General features: G+C 35.8%; 1 protein-coding gene across 1 annotated transcript in view; it reads left to right on the plus strand.

Annotated features, from left to right (window-relative positions):
* TMTC2 (transmembrane O-mannosyltransferase targeting cadherins 2) overlaps positions 1-17,488 on the plus strand; it is a 251,891-nt gene that overhangs the window by 159,404 nt on the left and 74,999 nt on the right. Inside the window, exons 4-6 of the mRNA XM_034063127.1 lie at positions 4,186-4,300; positions 15,891-15,976; positions 16,833-17,017. Of these exons, the coding sequence (XP_033919018.1) occupies positions 4,186-4,300; positions 15,891-15,976; positions 16,833-17,017 (386 nt within the window). The remainder of the gene's footprint in view (positions 1-4,185; positions 4,301-15,890; positions 15,977-16,832; positions 17,018-17,488) is intronic.

Consider the following 17,488-nt stretch of genomic DNA (forward strand, 5'->3'; position numbering starts at 1 on the left):
TTTCTCTCCATGTTTCAGTAGAGGTGTTCAGATACATTCCATAGGTTTTGAGCTTCCAATTAGGTTTTATTGTCTTACTTTTCATGGATTTTATAAGGGTCACATGGGGAAAGGAGAATCCTCCTTTAATACTTCGGGTTATCTTTGTTAACAGTTATTTATTTATTTAAATCAAACTATTGGATCGCAAAAGCAGCATACGTGCTTTTACATCACCTGAATACTTTTCTCTGAAACTTTACTTTGTACCTTGTTATTTCCATTTCACTGAATAGCATATCATGATCCTTTATTCAGTAGATAGGGAAAGCTTTATTTGAATTAAGATATTTGCACACATTCATTTCCATTTTTCATTTGCCTTCATAATTCAATTGCAAGCTGAAAGTTCAACTGTTCCTTTAGCAAGTGAAAAGCTTCATAGATCCAGGCAGATTAGTGTGGACAGTGTTGTTCCTTCTTCACTGTTATTTGTCTTGCTCTGTTGAAGAATGAAGGTTAGAGAAGGTTTTATATGCCAACCTGGTATTTTTCAGGCTTCTTAAATCTCAATTCTGTTTCAGTGAGGTAGTTAAGAAATTAATCATGTTAAATTTGAAGCTGAAATTTGTCAGATTCATTTTCATTTTGAAAGCAATTAAATGACTGAGAACTTGACCTACTCTCACTGCAAGGTGGCATAAATGTCATCTTTAAAGTTTAATAGAAATCTAGTTTGATATGACCAAAATGATAACTTTTAAACAATTGTTTATTTTCCTACTTAGTGTTACAGACTTTCTTCTGCTGTTTATTTAAGATTTGCAGCAGCACAACCCTTTTAAAATGATCTGTTTTCCTGCAAAGAAATGTAACTGACACAGGGATTCTCAAGCATTAAGAGATTTTTCAGTTTATAATTGGCTTAGGATACAAGATGATGGAATGGATTAATTTAAAATGTTCCCATTTGATTATGATCTATGAAAAAGTAGGCAATGAAGTAGAGTTTGAATGGATTGACTGTTTTGTAGGTGTGTGAGATATGTGAATGTTACCTTTGTTCCCCTGGTATGGTGCAGTATTATTTCTCAAAGACCTGGGACTGGTTTGGTCTCATTGCTGGTGCAGAGGGAATTAAGCAGCACTTAAAAAGTAAATATTACAAAGCTGTTTCATTCACAGCTTGTACTGAATAGGGGCTCCAACAGGATGAAAATTGGACTTGTAATTAAAGATTAAGTTGTGGTATATATATATATATATATATAGATATGCTTTAGCATCTTCTGAATATTAAATATTCAGAATATTCTGAATATTTAATATATTCTTCTGAATATACTTAATATATTCTTCTGAATATACCCTTTTGCAGTTTCAGGTATTACAGACGTTACATGAAGAATATATATAAAAAATCAGTCGAATAAAAATCCATTTTAAATCCAGAATTATTGACCTAGCTTCTTTTTCTTTTGAGAATTTAATTTTTAATTTCTCATAATGCACAGATGAAAAGCAGTTGAGCGCTGAAATTCAGCTGAAATCTTAAGGTATGTTTTTAATAGGGATGTGGCTTCATTCAGGTATAATTTTGTTTCTGTTTTTGAATGCACACATAGCTGAGCCAATGTTGTTACAGTTTTGCAAAAGTTTGTTTTGAGATATAGATTGAGAAAACAGGTGCCAGAGATGTAGCTACTAATTGATTTTTTTTTTCCTAAGGTTAGTTGTGTTCCTTAAGACAAAAGAAGGAGTGAATATTCTCAAGTTGCTGATGTAGCCTCTTTTCCATGTAGATCATCCTCTCTTTCTTCCTGTCATATACTAATAACCAAGAGGATGTGGCTGGTGCAGATAATAGCTGTTCATAACTTCTAGGGCTATGAGTATGAGCTCTAAAAATAAGCATTTATTCTACAAAATGTTCTATGTAGCTTCATCTCCAGACAGAACTAGGTCATTCATCTAATTCTGTATTTAAATAGATGTGAAGATTTATACTAAGCTTTTATAGTTAGAGGAAGTAAAATACCCTTGGTTTTCATGTTTCTTTTAATGATAAATTGTGAAATTACTGTGGTTTATATTTGCTGTTTTCTGCTACTATCACTTCTTCTAGTGTATTGCAATAAGTTAGATTAATCATTCACAGTTTTACAAGTTTTAACAAAAGTCTAAGTGGAATATATTTCAAATGAAATCAGATTAAATATTGATTGCTAGTAAAAAGATGACACAGATTATTTCACAAAATGTAAAATAAAATATTGCTTTAAACCTTAAGTTGGATAAAAAAATGGAGCATATAGCATGAAATGTGCATGAGAAACTAATACATTCAACAGTCTTAATAGGGTTTTTTTCCAGTCTTAACAGATGAAAAGATGAACCAAATCATTCTTCTATATGGCAGGGAATTGTTAATAGTATTCCAAATGGTCATTTGGTGTAATGCTCTTTTATGGGAGATCAGACTGAAAGCAAAAGTAGCTACAGATTGTATGGAACATACAACTACAGGAGATTGGATGGTCATGTACTGCAGAAGCAACATCAGAGAGTGTTTTCACAAATTAGATAAAAAAAAAATCTGGGTTGTTTTATCTTTTCGTACAAGTGTTAATGCTTATAAGCTGGGTAGTCACCTTAATTGCTGCTTCTGAATTTTTCAGCAGCTTTATTTCATTAAATGGGAAAATAATGGAACATTTGTGACTTTTATCAATTTAGTGATAAATATCTTCTGAATTATTTCTCGTCTTATGAAATACTAGTCTAAAATGAAGTGACTCACAGAAGGGAGAGTTTATTTTCTCATGGAAATACTGCATTTATTTTTTTTTATTTGCCTTTCAAAATTTGTGGTGCACAGTTGGATGACATTATTTTTGTGACTCCAGTAGGACTCCATCAGGTTTTTTCCCATCAATGATTAGTTTATTCTTTTCAGACAAAAGTGCTGTTTGCTGCTTTTTCATCCCTGTGGTGGGATGCTTCTGCAGGAGACCACGGCAGATTGAAAGCAATGAACTTTCTGAGGAAAAAACGTATCTGGAATAATTATAAACCTATTTAGCAGTGTTATGTTAAAACTACATTGAAAGTTTGTATTGTTCAGGATTGATACAAATTCCTGTAAAAAGACCAGCTTGAGTAATTGAAGCAGTAGACTTTAACTGCTGCTTGAGCTAATGTTTATACTTAGTGCCTCTGGAGGGAAGAATGGTTTGCTATATATTGTGTGTTTGGTGGAAAGGACATACATCATCTTTCCATTGTTTTTGCTCATAAAAAGAATACTAGTGAAAGTAGAACTATTTTATGAAGCAGCTTTGATGTACTTGTAAGTATAATGTGGGGTTTTTTTTAATGTATACACATAGACTATAATTATAATGCCAGATAAATTAGCTTCCTAAATTATGAATAACATGGGCTGTGTTTTCCATAAAATGTTACTTCCGTTTTTTTTTTTTTAAGTACAGTTTTTGTGCCACTCAACACAACTGCAAAGGGAACACATGTGGAGCCTTAAATATTTTTTACCTCAAGTCCTTTATAGATGGGATATAAAAGCACATTGTATAACATAATAAATTGTATGGAGAGAAACCATATGTTTTCCAAGTAGACAAAAAATGCATTTTAGTGATCTGAATAGTATGTTTATATCCATATGGTGTGCTTTAATCCTGGTTACTTACCTAACCATTCTTTCAATTCCTGCACCATTTGTCAAATTTTCATACCTCAGTGAGAGCTGTGCCTGCTCTGGGAAAATTTGCTGCTGTTTAGAGTAGATAGGCTTAAAAAAAAGCTAAAGCTATGAAGATGCCCCAGTTCCACATTTCACTCTGTGGATTTTTATTTAGAGGTGATATAAAATAAAACGGTCCTTTCCTTTTGCTATTGTAATTTCTAAATCATACAGACATATTTTGTTTTTAAAGTTCCTTTTCCCACCTGAAAGCCATATGTACACAGAATGTATGCAGATCAGCACTTGGAAACATGAATCTCACAGTAAGATGCAGAGATCCAGAGAGCCAGGCTAAAAAAAGGACCAACCTCCCTTCCCCTTCCATAAAAATAATTTCTTTGTGGGGTTTGTCTCCCTGAGGAACTTCCTGATACTTGGATACTCTGTCATGTGTAATTAGATTGTAGCTCTTTCTGAGTACCATTTTCTCCTCTTGACAGCATGGGGTAACCTTGGAAATGTTCTCAAGAGCCAGAGCAAGATTTCTGAAGCTGAAAGCGCCTATAGAAATGCCTTGTACTACCGCAGCAACATGGCTGATATGCTTTATAATTTGTAAGTATGTTTGGCCTTCCTGGGCTTGGATCAACTGTGAAACCTGTTGTGAATGGAGCTATTGATTTACTTGCTGGAAATTGAGATGATGTTATAGCTGTTGCTTTGTATAGTCATTTCATTAATTGTGCTCCTTAAACTATGGAGTGGACAGGACGTTTTCTTGGTCAACTTTATTGTATATCTGTGTGTTGGATATGGAGAAGGTAAGGTCACAAATCTGTTTGCTTTAAAAGAATTAAAAAAACCCACACTGAACAAAGTACATATACATGAGCTGGCAACAGTAGCCCTCCCTCTGTTTCTGACTCAGCTAAAAATGTAGAAGTGTTATTTAGACTTCTTTTTCAAGTCTGAATAATACTTGGTGGGTGGAGTGGGTGTAAGCACTTCCTAGCGTAAACCAATACCCTTTGGTTAGCTCCAGAGGACTTACTTAAATGCTAAAATAGCAAATTGCTTTTCTCCTGTGACTGACTTCAGAGCAGCATAGGCTCAACAAAGTTTAATTACTAGAATCCTGTTGTAGGGGGTAAAAGAACAAATACCATGAGCATCAAAGTGATTGTAAAGATTTCCCAACTCATTAATATACCACACCATGAACACCAAAGCTAGTGTCATGCTAAGCTTGTCACTGAGGCAAGATGGTGCTGCATCCCCCAGCGGGGAGGAGGCTGGTTCTCTAGGTGTCTTGGCTGGGCATCTCACTGTTCCCTGCTCAGCACTGCTACTCATTCTGGCACTCACCCTTCCTTCCCCTTCTGCCACCACCCACCCAGCCCAAGCCCCCATAGTGGGGCTGTGCTGCACAACAGGCTCATCACCTCCAATAGCTATGAGTTATTTCATGATGTGTGCAGAGAATAGGATCATAGAATAGTTAGGGTTGGAAAGGACCTTAAAATCATCTAGTTCCACCCCCCTGCCATGGACACGGATGCCTCACACTAGATCATGTAACCCAAGGCTCTGTCCAACCTGCCCTTGAACACTGCCAGGGATGGAGCATTTACCACTTCTTTGGCCAACCTGTTCCAGTGCCTCACCACCCCCGCATTGAAGAACTTCTTCCTTATATCTAAGCTTATATCCAGGTGACTGCTGTCCATTAAGTAGTAGCATGAAAATTATGTCCTGTGTGAAAAGTATCTGTACAAAAAGACACATGTACAAAACCTAAAAGCTCCTTTAAATAAAACCAAAATATGTTCTACCTGTAAGTCCAGTTTAAAATGGTCATTCATAGTATCCAAAACAAAATTTACCATAATAGACCTTTTTTCTACATTTTTCCATGTTTAACAAGGAATAATTTACCCATTTCATTAATCTGTTGTACAGTTAAACTTACTGGGAGCTTAAAATAACTCAAGAATAGTATTTTTGTTCCAAGATCAAACTACTATCTGAAAATATGTATATTTTTAATAAACATCAGTTACACACATCTGTCATTTTTTTTTGTCTGTTAGTCAGTGGAGAGTGTGAAAAGCATATTTTTTTAGAAGAAACTCCTTTTGCTCACATTTTAAGAATATCTACTGAACACAGCAGAAAATTGTAGGGAAAAAACTGACCAGATTGATACTCTTAAGTTTCTCATATGCCATTCATTTTGGGGATGAAAATTATAACTATTAAACTTTTTATATGCCTGTACAATATTTTCATTTCTTACTCTGTCATAGAAGGAAACTGAAGTTAATACCAGAGTAAGAAGAGGAAAGGGGTTTGGCAATAAACACAGGGATATAAAAGAAAACAGATTTCAGTATTCTGCTGGTCTCAGAACAAGCTGATAATGTTCCAGCTTTCCAGTGATACACACCTACAAACTTTGATTTTTGTTGAATAGAACATTTCTTGGAGTTCTACTGAATTTGTATAAAAGGAATCTAACTGAAATGCTTGTTACAATATGTAGGGCATGCAGTTACATTATATATACCTATGAAAGTAAAGGAAGTATAGTCAGAGGAAAGTGTTTGCTATATAGTGTGTGTTTACATATGCTTATGCTAAAAAAAGGATCTCTAATTCTTAAGCTATTACTGTATTAAATACGATGGATTTTTTTTTCTTTTAAAATAAAAAGTTTCACGTAACTGTTAGTTATTCAGCTGAAATTGAAAAATCTTGCATCATTTTATTTTTTGGTTTTGTAGTCTTTCCATGTGTTGGATGCTTCCCTATCTAGCACAAACACTAGGTGGTGAATGGAGTGTGTTTTGATATTACAAGACCCAAATGAAGTGATTATTTTAAGTATAAACTCTGAAGAGCTCCTTTGCAAATTCATCACAGCTTTCATGCGCAGTTCTATGGGAGCCTTTTACAAAAAATTGTGTAATGGAAAAACGTGTCTTATATGTGCTTACAAGAGGCCAGTTAGATTTGCTGTTTCTGGTTTTTAGTGTGTGCCTTTGAAACTGAAACAGTCACTTAGGAACTTTAGGAAAAAAAACATCCACACAGTAATTTCTAGTTACTGTATCTTGGCCATAAAATATCCAATGTATATTGTAGTCTTGCATGCTCTCTATTGTTTTTTATCTTACATCTCAGTATTTGTTACAGATTAATTGGCATATGCAGCGAGTGTTCACAGAGAGCAATAACAAAGTGCTATCTGATTGAGGAAACAAACAAGGATTAACTCACAATTTATAATGGGTAGTAAACAGAGAGAAACTACATAAACAGAAGTATTTGATGATGTCTCTTTCAAGAAACTAAAATGTGACATTGGCTTAGCAATTGCCTATAAATGCATTTAAATATAGAGGATTTAACACAGATGAATGGCTGATTTCAGTGGTATATTTTTATTTCCTGTTAGTTATACCTTTTGGCTCTGAGTTACGGCTGCTTTTGCCATTTAGGACAAGATAAACCACATTAATTTAGACTGCATAATTACGTAATTTCCATTTGAAGGTTTGTCTCATTCATGTCATTTCCCATAGTGTTCAGATGTGTCAATTCTGTAACCTTAAATAAATTCCTTTTAGGGGCCAACAGAAAAATGTTTAATTTTTATTTATTTATTAAAGTTTATTCTTTTAGGGGAAAAAAATGAGGGGGCAAAAAAAAAAAAAGAAAGCCTCTGCTAATATTAATACTGGGTTGGTGGTTCGTCTCTACTTTAGATATGGGTAAAAACGGGTTTGTTCTGCTGATAGTTTCTCAGGCCCAAAGAAGTACGAGTGAAATGTATGCATGGGTTATACCTCAGGATAATTGTAAACCAGTCTGTCTTGTAGATTTGTGGCTTGCAATTTGCAAAACCTGAGCTCAGACTAAGAACTTGAATTCTTGTCTGGAAGCTTCTTTTCTGAAACTCAGGAAAAACTGAGGGTAAATTCCTGGCAGCTGAAAACATTTGAGATTTCCATAGCAATTTCAGTGCAGAAAGTATTTCAGTTGTTGTTTTATACTGTAAAATGGAGAATGTGTTACAATAGGACTTTAATAAGGTAGTTTGTGCTTCAAAAATATGTATACAGTGGCCTCCTATGAATAACTTCTCTGACATCTTGGGACTGCACTGCAGGTAATTTTTGCAAATAAATCTCAAAGCCAGCATCTCAAAGCAATGTAGCACTGCTGACTTCAGCCAGATTTCTTAGGGTAATAAATCAGCATAAACTGAGATTTTTTTTCTCTGTTGTTTTTTTTTTTTTAACTGAGAATTCCATGTATTTTAAGACTGTGAAGTACCAAGGACAGAGCTGTAGAAAAACAGTAGTTTGTTCTTCCAAACTAGGCAGTGATTAAAACCAAACTATTTTTAGCTTGCTTTAGCTTTTCAGTCTTTGTTGCCTTATCATTATTAGCTAAAGCTCATGGGGTTTTTTGTATTGTTTCAAATTGCTTCTAATTAATGCCTAAAGTAACATGGCTTATCATGCAAAAGTTTTGCATACATGATTTCACTTGTATTTAAGCTTAGCTGTGCTTAGAGTATTCTTTTGTGATCTGTATTGGTAACCTACATTCTCTTGAGTTTCTCAGTCAATTTTAAGGATGTACACAATCTCATATAAATATTGAATTTTCCTTTAAAATTATACTAATTGCTTTAAATGTTGTAGTTTTGGAGTATACAATACCCTATAAATGGTAAGTTTCCACCAAACATCCAATCCCTTGCTCCTCTCCCAAAATATCCCATTTTGTCCTTAGTGATACAGGGCTGTGTGAACACATATGAATTTCCATAAACTTAACTTTGGCAAACTTAGGGTATTATGTCAATAAGTGCAGATTTTCTTTTAGATTTCTGTTTGGTGAAGTCTTCAGTAGTAGCTGAAATTTTAATTCTGTAAAGTCTGAGATTGCAGAATTGTTTTATAGTCAGAGCTTAACTCTGAATCCTCAGATAAAAATCAACCTGAGCAAAGTTCTTCCTTGTCTCTTGTTGTTAGCCTATACAACATTTGAAATTGTGTCCCTTCTGCTTCTGCGTCTTAAGGGTTCTGGCATAAAAATCTCCTTTGCTGAGCTATCAGAGATAAAAAGCATTAAAAGCATGCTCACCTACAAATGTGTAGTTTATGTGTTTGAACCATGTTTTGTGTTTGCTGCATCACTTCATGTGAGTCAAGGTTATGATTCCTCTTCATTGATAGTCAAGAAGTGTTTTTTTAATACAAAATGTTGAGATAAAAACCCAAGAGGATGCATCATATGCTGTCAAAATACTTATTTTTTTCTTAGCTGTGACTGCAGATTTGCTACAAACCTGTTTGGAATTAATCTCTGCTTTGCCAGCTAGTTCTTCCTTTCTCAAAGGCAGTAGCTGAAATGTGTAAAAGCTGCCTTAATAACATCTTGCTATATTGTGAGACCTGCTCTTGAGGTAGCACTTATGTGACCAGTGGTGTCCTGTGGTGCAGAAATCTGCTCCAGGATTCTCTGTAGGACCTGTATGAAGTACAGATATGCAGTGTAGCATTTAGATAAATATAGTCCTTTGTAGATAATCCCACCTGAAATCAATGAGATAAATGTAGCTTGAGGCATGGATGAACTGCAGTCATGACAAACTAATAGCTAAAGGTCCCTGTATTAAATGTTATCAACCAGTAAACAAAATTGATTAAAATATTTCAACATTGTACCTGGCTTGAAAGTTTTATAAATATTTCACACTTATACCTATTTACCTTGATGATGGTTATGTTCCTGTTTATGAAAGCTTTAGTCATTGAGGACTTTGATTTGTAAGTAGACCCACTGGCTTTAATAGGACTTCCACAGGAAGAAATTAATATGTAACTTGGTAAAACCGGTAGACTGTCTATTGCCTGTTTATATTACGTGACAGATTTCAAGTCCCCCAAAACATTTTTGTGCTGTAAGTATTCAGTCACTTTAGGCCAAAACCAAGGTGGAGGAGGAAGACAGGAAAATTTTTCAACCTGTTGATCAAGCAGGATGGGTAAAAGATGGCAGCTTAAGGAATTCAGGATTGTTGCAAAGAACTGATTTTGCGGACATATTTTCCTGTGTGTATTTAAATAGCTATTCTATCTATAGAAGTGATGTGCATCATTTCTAGATAGCCAGAATTTGCTTCTCACTTTTTCCAAGTAATTTCATCCTCATCTATTTCTGGAGAGAAACTTTATACTCTTCCACTGCATTTGTCTTACTAGGCTTAACAAGCCACTGATTTCCTCCCCACTATCCTTCCATCTGATAGACTTCACATTTTCCTAGTTATGTCAGTAAACTTTCTTTGAATGGAGGTTTAATGTTTCAATTAACATTTTAATTTATCTGCTTTACAACTGGGGGTGGAGTAAAGAGAAAATAAAGTTTTGGAACTGCAAACTTGAAGCAACTGCTCCTCTGCTTTGTTTTTTGGCGGGCCATTTTCATGGAACCATAGAATAGTTAGGGTTGGAAAGGACCTTAACATCATCTAGTTCCAACCCTCCTGCTATGGGCAGGGACACCTCACACTAAACCATGTCAGCCAAGGCTCTGTCCAACATGGCCTTGAACACTGACAGGGATGGAGCATTCACAACCTCCCTGGGAAACCCATTCCAGTACCTCACCACCCTCACAGCAAAGAACTTCTTCCTGATATCCAATCTAAACTTCCCCTGTTTTAAGTTTTAACCCATTACCCCTTGTCCTGTCACTACAGTTCCTAATGAAGACTCCCTCCCCAGCATCCTTATAGCCCCCTTCAGATACTGGAAGGCTGCTATGAGGTCTCCATGCAGCCTTCTCTTCTCCAGGCTGAACAGCTCCAACTTTCTCAGCCTGTCTTCCTATGGGAGGTGCTCCAGTCCCCTGATCATCCTCGTGGCCCTCTTCCGGACTTGCTCCAACAGTTCCATGTCTTTTTTATGTTGAGGACACCAGAACTGCACACAATACTTCAAGTGAGGTCTCACGAGAGCAGAGTAGAGGGGCAGGATCACCTCCTTCGACCTGCTGGTCACGCTCGTTTTGATGCAGCCCAGGATACGGTTGGCTTTGTGGGCTGTGAGTGCACACTGAAGGTGGCTCATGTTCATTTTCTCGTGGACCAGCACTCCCAAGTCCTTCTCTGCAGGACTGCTCTGAATCTCTTCTCTGCCCAACCTCTAGGTGTGCCTGGAATTGCTCTGACGCAGGTGTAGGACCTTGCACTTGGCATGCATTTTGAGGTTATGCTTTTTATTTATTTAGCTTGGTATTCTTATCCACTGTAGAAAGTTCATTAAAAAGTGCTAGAGGACTTTAAGCTCTTCATCCAAGTCTTACTCTTCTGTAGCAAGCATCCTTATGTCAAGGACATGCTTTCCTTTGTTCATCCTTGCATAAGGAAGAGAGAATACGTTGTGTCTCTATAACCACAAAAGACAGGTACATACTCAATGTGTGCCAATTGCTATGCTCCTCCACTGGTTTATGTTCAATGCCTTGTAGCACATTGCTGTTCTTTCTCTCTACTCCTTCTACCCTCTGCCAGCAATCTCTAAAGAGCAGTTATCATTTTGAAGTGTAAACAAAGAAGGGGAAAGGCATGTCAAGAACAGATACACTTCTGGCTATACAAAGAACTTTTTTACATATCCATCTGCCCTGGTCACTGGGAGGGGTGAGCTACTGGAGACAGCAGTGCCCACAGGGTGTGAACTCCAGCTGACGGATGTTCTTTCTCTGCTTCTAGAAATTGGTCATTTAGAGCAACTTCCCCCACTCTTCCTGTTTTACTATAGCTGAAAGAAGTAGCTATATGAGATGAAAATCAATGGTGTCTTTTAAAAGGAAATGGAGTAGAGCTGTATATTTGTTGAACCTTACAAATGCACCCTGATCCTTTAAAAGATGTCTTCAATGTAATAAAGCATAGTAAAAAAAATGACAACAAAATTTTACATTGATTGGGGCAATCAGGTATATTTACTAGCCAAATTGGAAAGTTTTGGCTAAACATTTAGTCTTTCTTTTTATTTTCACACTCACACACACACACGTGAAAAATGGAAATACTCACACATGAAACATTTTTCAGAGTTTTCCATTTTTACAGACCTTTAATCTATTATCACTCCTTTCCAGGTGAGTGGAAAGGAGCTAATTTTTGTTTAAAAGTTTTGAGAGCCAGTAGATGAGAAAGCACAGACTCCGTCTGCCACTGCCAGCTTCTGACTGCAACCCTAGCAACCAGCTGTAGGATAATGGGTTGCATAAAGAAGGAAGGATGGAAATGGGATTATCAAAATGGGACTGATGAAATGCTAAGAACTTCAAGGTCATGGACTTTCATTGTTACAGCCTGTGGGCCTCACTTCATTGGCCTCTGTTGATGATCCTCTAATATGCAGTGAGTCAGTTCTTTTCTTGCAAGCTTTGCTTACTATGTTAATTATTCATCAATTAGTTCAAAGCTTATGACACCACTTCTTTCTGTTCAACCATGGTCAGTTTGCTTGAAGAACACTTTGCAATTCTCTAGTTGAATTGTCATAGAAAAGTTTTATTTTTAGTGATTTCAAAGTAATTTTTAGTATCTTTGATGAAAATTCTCTAGCTGGAAGATAGTAAAAGTGAAAATGAGACAAGAGGCATATTGAACTTTGCTTTCATGGCTTGGCCTCCATTTTGAAATGAAAGAGACTCTACAGTCAACTCCAATGAAAAAGGAAGCATTTCAGTGACAAAATAACCCATACTTCACCAGTTTCTGGAGAAGGATGAATGTATAATCAAACTTCCACTTGAAGCTTGTTGAAGACTTGTTAATGCAACTTAACATACTGCAAAGGTAATCATTTCAGAGGCAGCCCTGGGACTTGCCGCCTGAAGGCAACATTGCTGGAGCAACCAGCAGAGAGCCTTGAGTAGAGGAGGTCCATCCTCCACTCCCAGGGTCCGTCCCTTGGGCTGCCGTTCCTTCACCAGCCCTGCTATCTCTGCTGATCAGGTTTACGGATGTAGCAATATGGTATCAAGGGTAAACTGCACTGTTCCTCAGAACCTTTGGCCTGCCTCTTAGATGTAATGCCTAGCAGAAAATTAACATGATTATTGTCTTGGAAATGGCTTAGATGTTGTGAAATGCAGCAACAGAAAGGAGAATATAGGACCTAAAGATATGAAGATTTTCTTCAACTAGTTTTGAAAGAAGCAGGACTTTGTCATGTGATCCTGAGGCCTATTTGTATTTTGCTCAAAAGGTAAATATTTATGAGAAGATGGGGGTGTTTAACATGTCACAACTGGAGACAGAAGTAAATACTGATCTATTGCTCATTTATATTCCTTCTGTATAGTGAATGAGGCAGTAGAACTGTGGAAGTAATAGTAAATAATAATGTAGTTAAGAGATTGGGATTATAATACATGCCTTAGAGAAGCCAGATGTTCCATAAGCAGTATTAATTTTGGCAGCAATTAAATTTGAAATGTTTGGGTTTAGTTTAGTTGCATTTTATGAGTAATTACATAGAGGTTTGTGAGCATATTTATATGCCTACGTTTTGTTTGAGCTTAAAGCTAGAGACAATGTAATTTTTGTCATCTCAGAAGTGAAATATAGCTGCTTTTTAAACTCTTCTAATATGCACTGTAAGTTCAGGAATGCTTTGCAAATTTAATGAAATGTTCATAATCTTAACTGATTATCTATTTAAATAACTAGCTGTCCCTTCATAGCGGACATTTAAGCCAGCTATCTGTCAGAAGTATGCTCCCTTGATTTTATTTGTCTGAAAATTTTATTGTTTGATTTTCCTTTAAGCCTTTTCCTGACTTTGTTTAATCTGAAACTAGAACACTCATAAATCTAACCATTTTTGCACTGTCAGAAGCCACAGGGAAAACCAGTGATCAATCAAGACCAATTTCACAAGAAAAGGAGGCACTTTCATGACTTTTCAAGGTTTTTAAAATTATATCCTATGTTTTTTCTCTCCTTTTTCTTCTGCCTAACCTGACAACAAATAAATAGAAACAAACAGTAATTATTTGCTGGAATACAGCATTCAGTCTCACATCTGAGCAGCTTAGCGGGTTTTTTATGCATTTAGACATGTATATGAAAATAAGGTGGGGGGCAAGAGAGAGACAATGTTTTTTAATTAAATAACTTATAAGGAAAAAAAAGTCTTCAGGAAGATGAGTAGAACAAAAGACCTTAAAGTATCAAGAATTTAACCAAGTGTGTCAGTGCTAAAGCATGTAGTGAACACAGAAGATTAATTCGATAATAATTACAAATAGTTCTTTAAATCCAAAAAGCACAAATGTCATACACTCACCAGAGTAATTTATTTTGTTCAAGTGGACCAATTACTGTATTATATCTCTTAATATATTAAATTGTTTATTCCAGAAATAAAATATAAATAGAACTTTTCTGATAAATTTGTTTGAAAATTGTGTCCAAGAACGTGTATGTTTTGGGTTTTTTAAAAAAAAAATCAGCTTAAATGTCAGACAATGCAACTCATTTATTTTTATGCTAATTCTACTTCTGTCCATAGGAAACTGGATCAAAATGCCATAGTAATAATAAGAACAATAATAATATCATCCCCTGGAATAATAACAGACTATGCAATTTTTTAGAGTAAACAAAAGTCAGGTTCTTGAAAATTTGCAAGATGTCATTGCTGTTCTGACAGTCATACCTCTTGCCACCTGCAAGATGCTTGACAGTCAGTTAAAAACCTTGGTGCCATGCCAAAAAATATCCTGAATGTTATTCGCTCATTGCTGACATTACTTCAAGCACCAACTAAATGTAGGCCTGTTACTATTAGAAGTGATTTACTACCTAGTTCGAAGTTAGTTGAGAGTTTCAAAAGCAAAGCTTTTGTGTGGTGCTGATAGTGTAGAAAAAAAAGAGGATCTATTCCTCCATTCTGTTAAACCCTAACCCAGTGATGGCAAGGAAACAATGTAGGTGATGGTTACTTCTTTAGCTAAGTGCCTGTACTTTGTCAGAATCATAGAATGGTTTGGGTTAGATTTTTCTCCCTTGAAGTCCACTGGTTTAATTCAAAAAGTTTTTGTAAGACTTGGAGGGAAAAAAAATTTCTGATTAGAGACTGGAGATGGAAAAAGACCAGGATCTTTGCAATTCAAAAAGGTATCAGCAGATAGAAGCATAGAAGAAGAAGAGAAAATTGCTGTAAGTCAAAGAAACTACAAATAGAGGTGATAACCCTCCCACCTAAAAGAAATAGCTACATTTTTTTTTCCTGGATATTTTGAGGTATGTGAAGAGGGACATGTACCCCTGGATAATAAGGTCTAAGTCTCTACTCTGAAATGACTAATTTTTATGGATTTTTATATCCTTGTGATTTAAATGTATTTGTGTATGTTTTTTTTCAGTCTTCTAAAACTTCAGGGATGCTGTAATGCTTTGAGCCTTTGTTTAAGCATATCAATGATGTCCAGACCACTTATTTCTCAGAAATCTTTGGGTGGCTGGTGTAAATTGTAATTCACAAGGATGTTTGTCTTGAGAAGTTTAATTAAAGCCCTTAGATTATGAAACTAACAGAGAACTTGAAGTATTCATTATCAATTTTGATAGTCTTTGCTTATTAAATTTGTTCATAGCAGAAAGAAGACGGGGAAAAATTGAACTGGTGTAGGTGCTCAGCTGTACAGTAAATAATGTAGTGAAATTTCTTAATAAGAGGACTGCTTATGGTACTGCGTGTGAAGTGTGTTAATTTTATTGTGCATTTGGAAGAGCTGCTTATTGCAAGTCAAGGGAAAATGACAGGCTAAACATGAATGACTTAGAAATACCACCACCATACCTCATCCACTTTTAAAAGTCTAACAGTCTACCATTTTCTCAACTAAATAAATGAATCTCCTGGTTTCCGAGAAAGCCCAATTATTGCATTTAACATCTGCTTTTTTAAAGCCATGTGGATGCATCTGATGTCTATGACTTAATCTTGTTTTCAAAGAATTTTCCCATTTAATTGTTAGTAACATGCAGATTTGTATCTCTGAAATACCAGCCAGCATGTGTTTGTTACCTTAGTTTTGTTCCCAGTATTTATTTTGAAGTTCGTCTTTGCAGTAACCTCCCCCTCTCCTTTTCCTTACACAGAGGATTACTACTCCAGGAGAACAGCAGGTTTTCAGAGGCATTGCATTACTATAAACTGGCAATTGGTAGCAGACCCACACTAGCATGTAAGTATTTCAACTATACAAGCTTGAATAATTGAATTGAACAATATTGAATATAGGGTTTTTTTAAGGAAATCGTCCTAGTTTTTAATAACACTTTTTTTTTCTTATGAAGTTTTTAATTCAGAAAGCAAAAAGTGAAAATGTGCACTTTTTGTTTGAAAGTGCTTATTAGTCAACAGCTACATTTAATGTGCACAGAAGAAGTATTTAATGAGTTAACACTGGACAGCACTGCTTCTTATCTGGGGTGGTGAGCCATAAGTGCTATTGCCCAAATTTTCAGTCTCCTATTTTCTGTTTCATATAGCCAGTTCCTGATTTTTGAGGTATGTGATGTAACAGACATATTTTTGAAGTCCTTTCGCTTTTTGTTTCTTGCCTGGGGGAAAAGGGAAATAATCTATCCGAAGTTGCTAGCAATTGGTTCCAAAATTAAGTGGATACCTTTTAAGATTGCTGTCTTTTTTTGTAGCTTCAGTATTAAATCTTCTATATACGTAGGTATACACATACATGGATGTATGTATAAATATATGTATATATTTTTGTGACATTTCAAATAGTGATGCTATATGCTTCATACAGTCCTAAAAAGAGGAACAAAATGGAGCACCCTGCTCAACCAGTGTTCTGTTCCCTACTTCCTCAGTCTTAATAGCCACTTTCTCTTTAGTTGTCTCTGAACTTTACTTGTTCTGTGTTCCTCTTTACACCAATGAGTGATCTATACTATACAAACCCCAGATAAGATAACTGTGGAATCTCTTTCAGATATTACTTTGAAGTAATATCTTTCAAATATTACTTTGGAACATCAGAACCACATCGAAAGATAATATTTTTTCCCTCTTCGCAGCTGCCTATTTAAATACTGGTATCATTCTGATGAACCAAGGGAAGACAGAAGAAGCCAGGAGGACTTTCCTGAAGTGTTCAGAGATCCCTGATGAAAATTTGAAAGACCCTCATGCCCATAAAAGCTCTGTTACTAGCTGTCTTTATAACTTAGGAAAACTTTTTCATGAGCAAGGACACTATGAGGTAAGGCTCCAGATTTGTCTGCTATATAATGATAAAACTTTCATACATAAGTAATAACTATTGCTTCCAGACAGACTTTCAAAATACATCACAGGTACAAATTGACTGAATTTCACCAAATCAAGATTAGCATTCTCTACAGTGAATATTTATTCTGTATAGCCACAGGTGTGACGACATTAATTAGCAGCGTGATGTTCTAATGTCAGAGTCAACATTAGCAATGGTCACATCTGTTGTGTGTCATTCTTTTTGGCTTTATCGCCATGGCAGTTATGCAAAGAATATAGCCTGATTACAGACCAGCAGATCTAAAGTGTACTGGCTTTTTATGCAAAACAGAGTATGTCCATCTTTAGTTGAAAAAATGCATTTATGTTTGCTTTCTAGCCACCAAAAAGAAGACTAGTTGAAACAATTCAAAACGTCAGTGATTAAAAACATCCCCCTATGTGCTGTTTTCAGATAAGT

This window comes from Melopsittacus undulatus, chromosome 5 (assembly GCF_012275295.1).
Source record: "Melopsittacus undulatus isolate bMelUnd1 chromosome 5, bMelUnd1.mat.Z, whole genome shotgun sequence".
NCBI classification, from domain to species: Eukaryota; Metazoa; Chordata; class Aves; order Psittaciformes; family Psittaculidae; genus Melopsittacus; species Melopsittacus undulatus.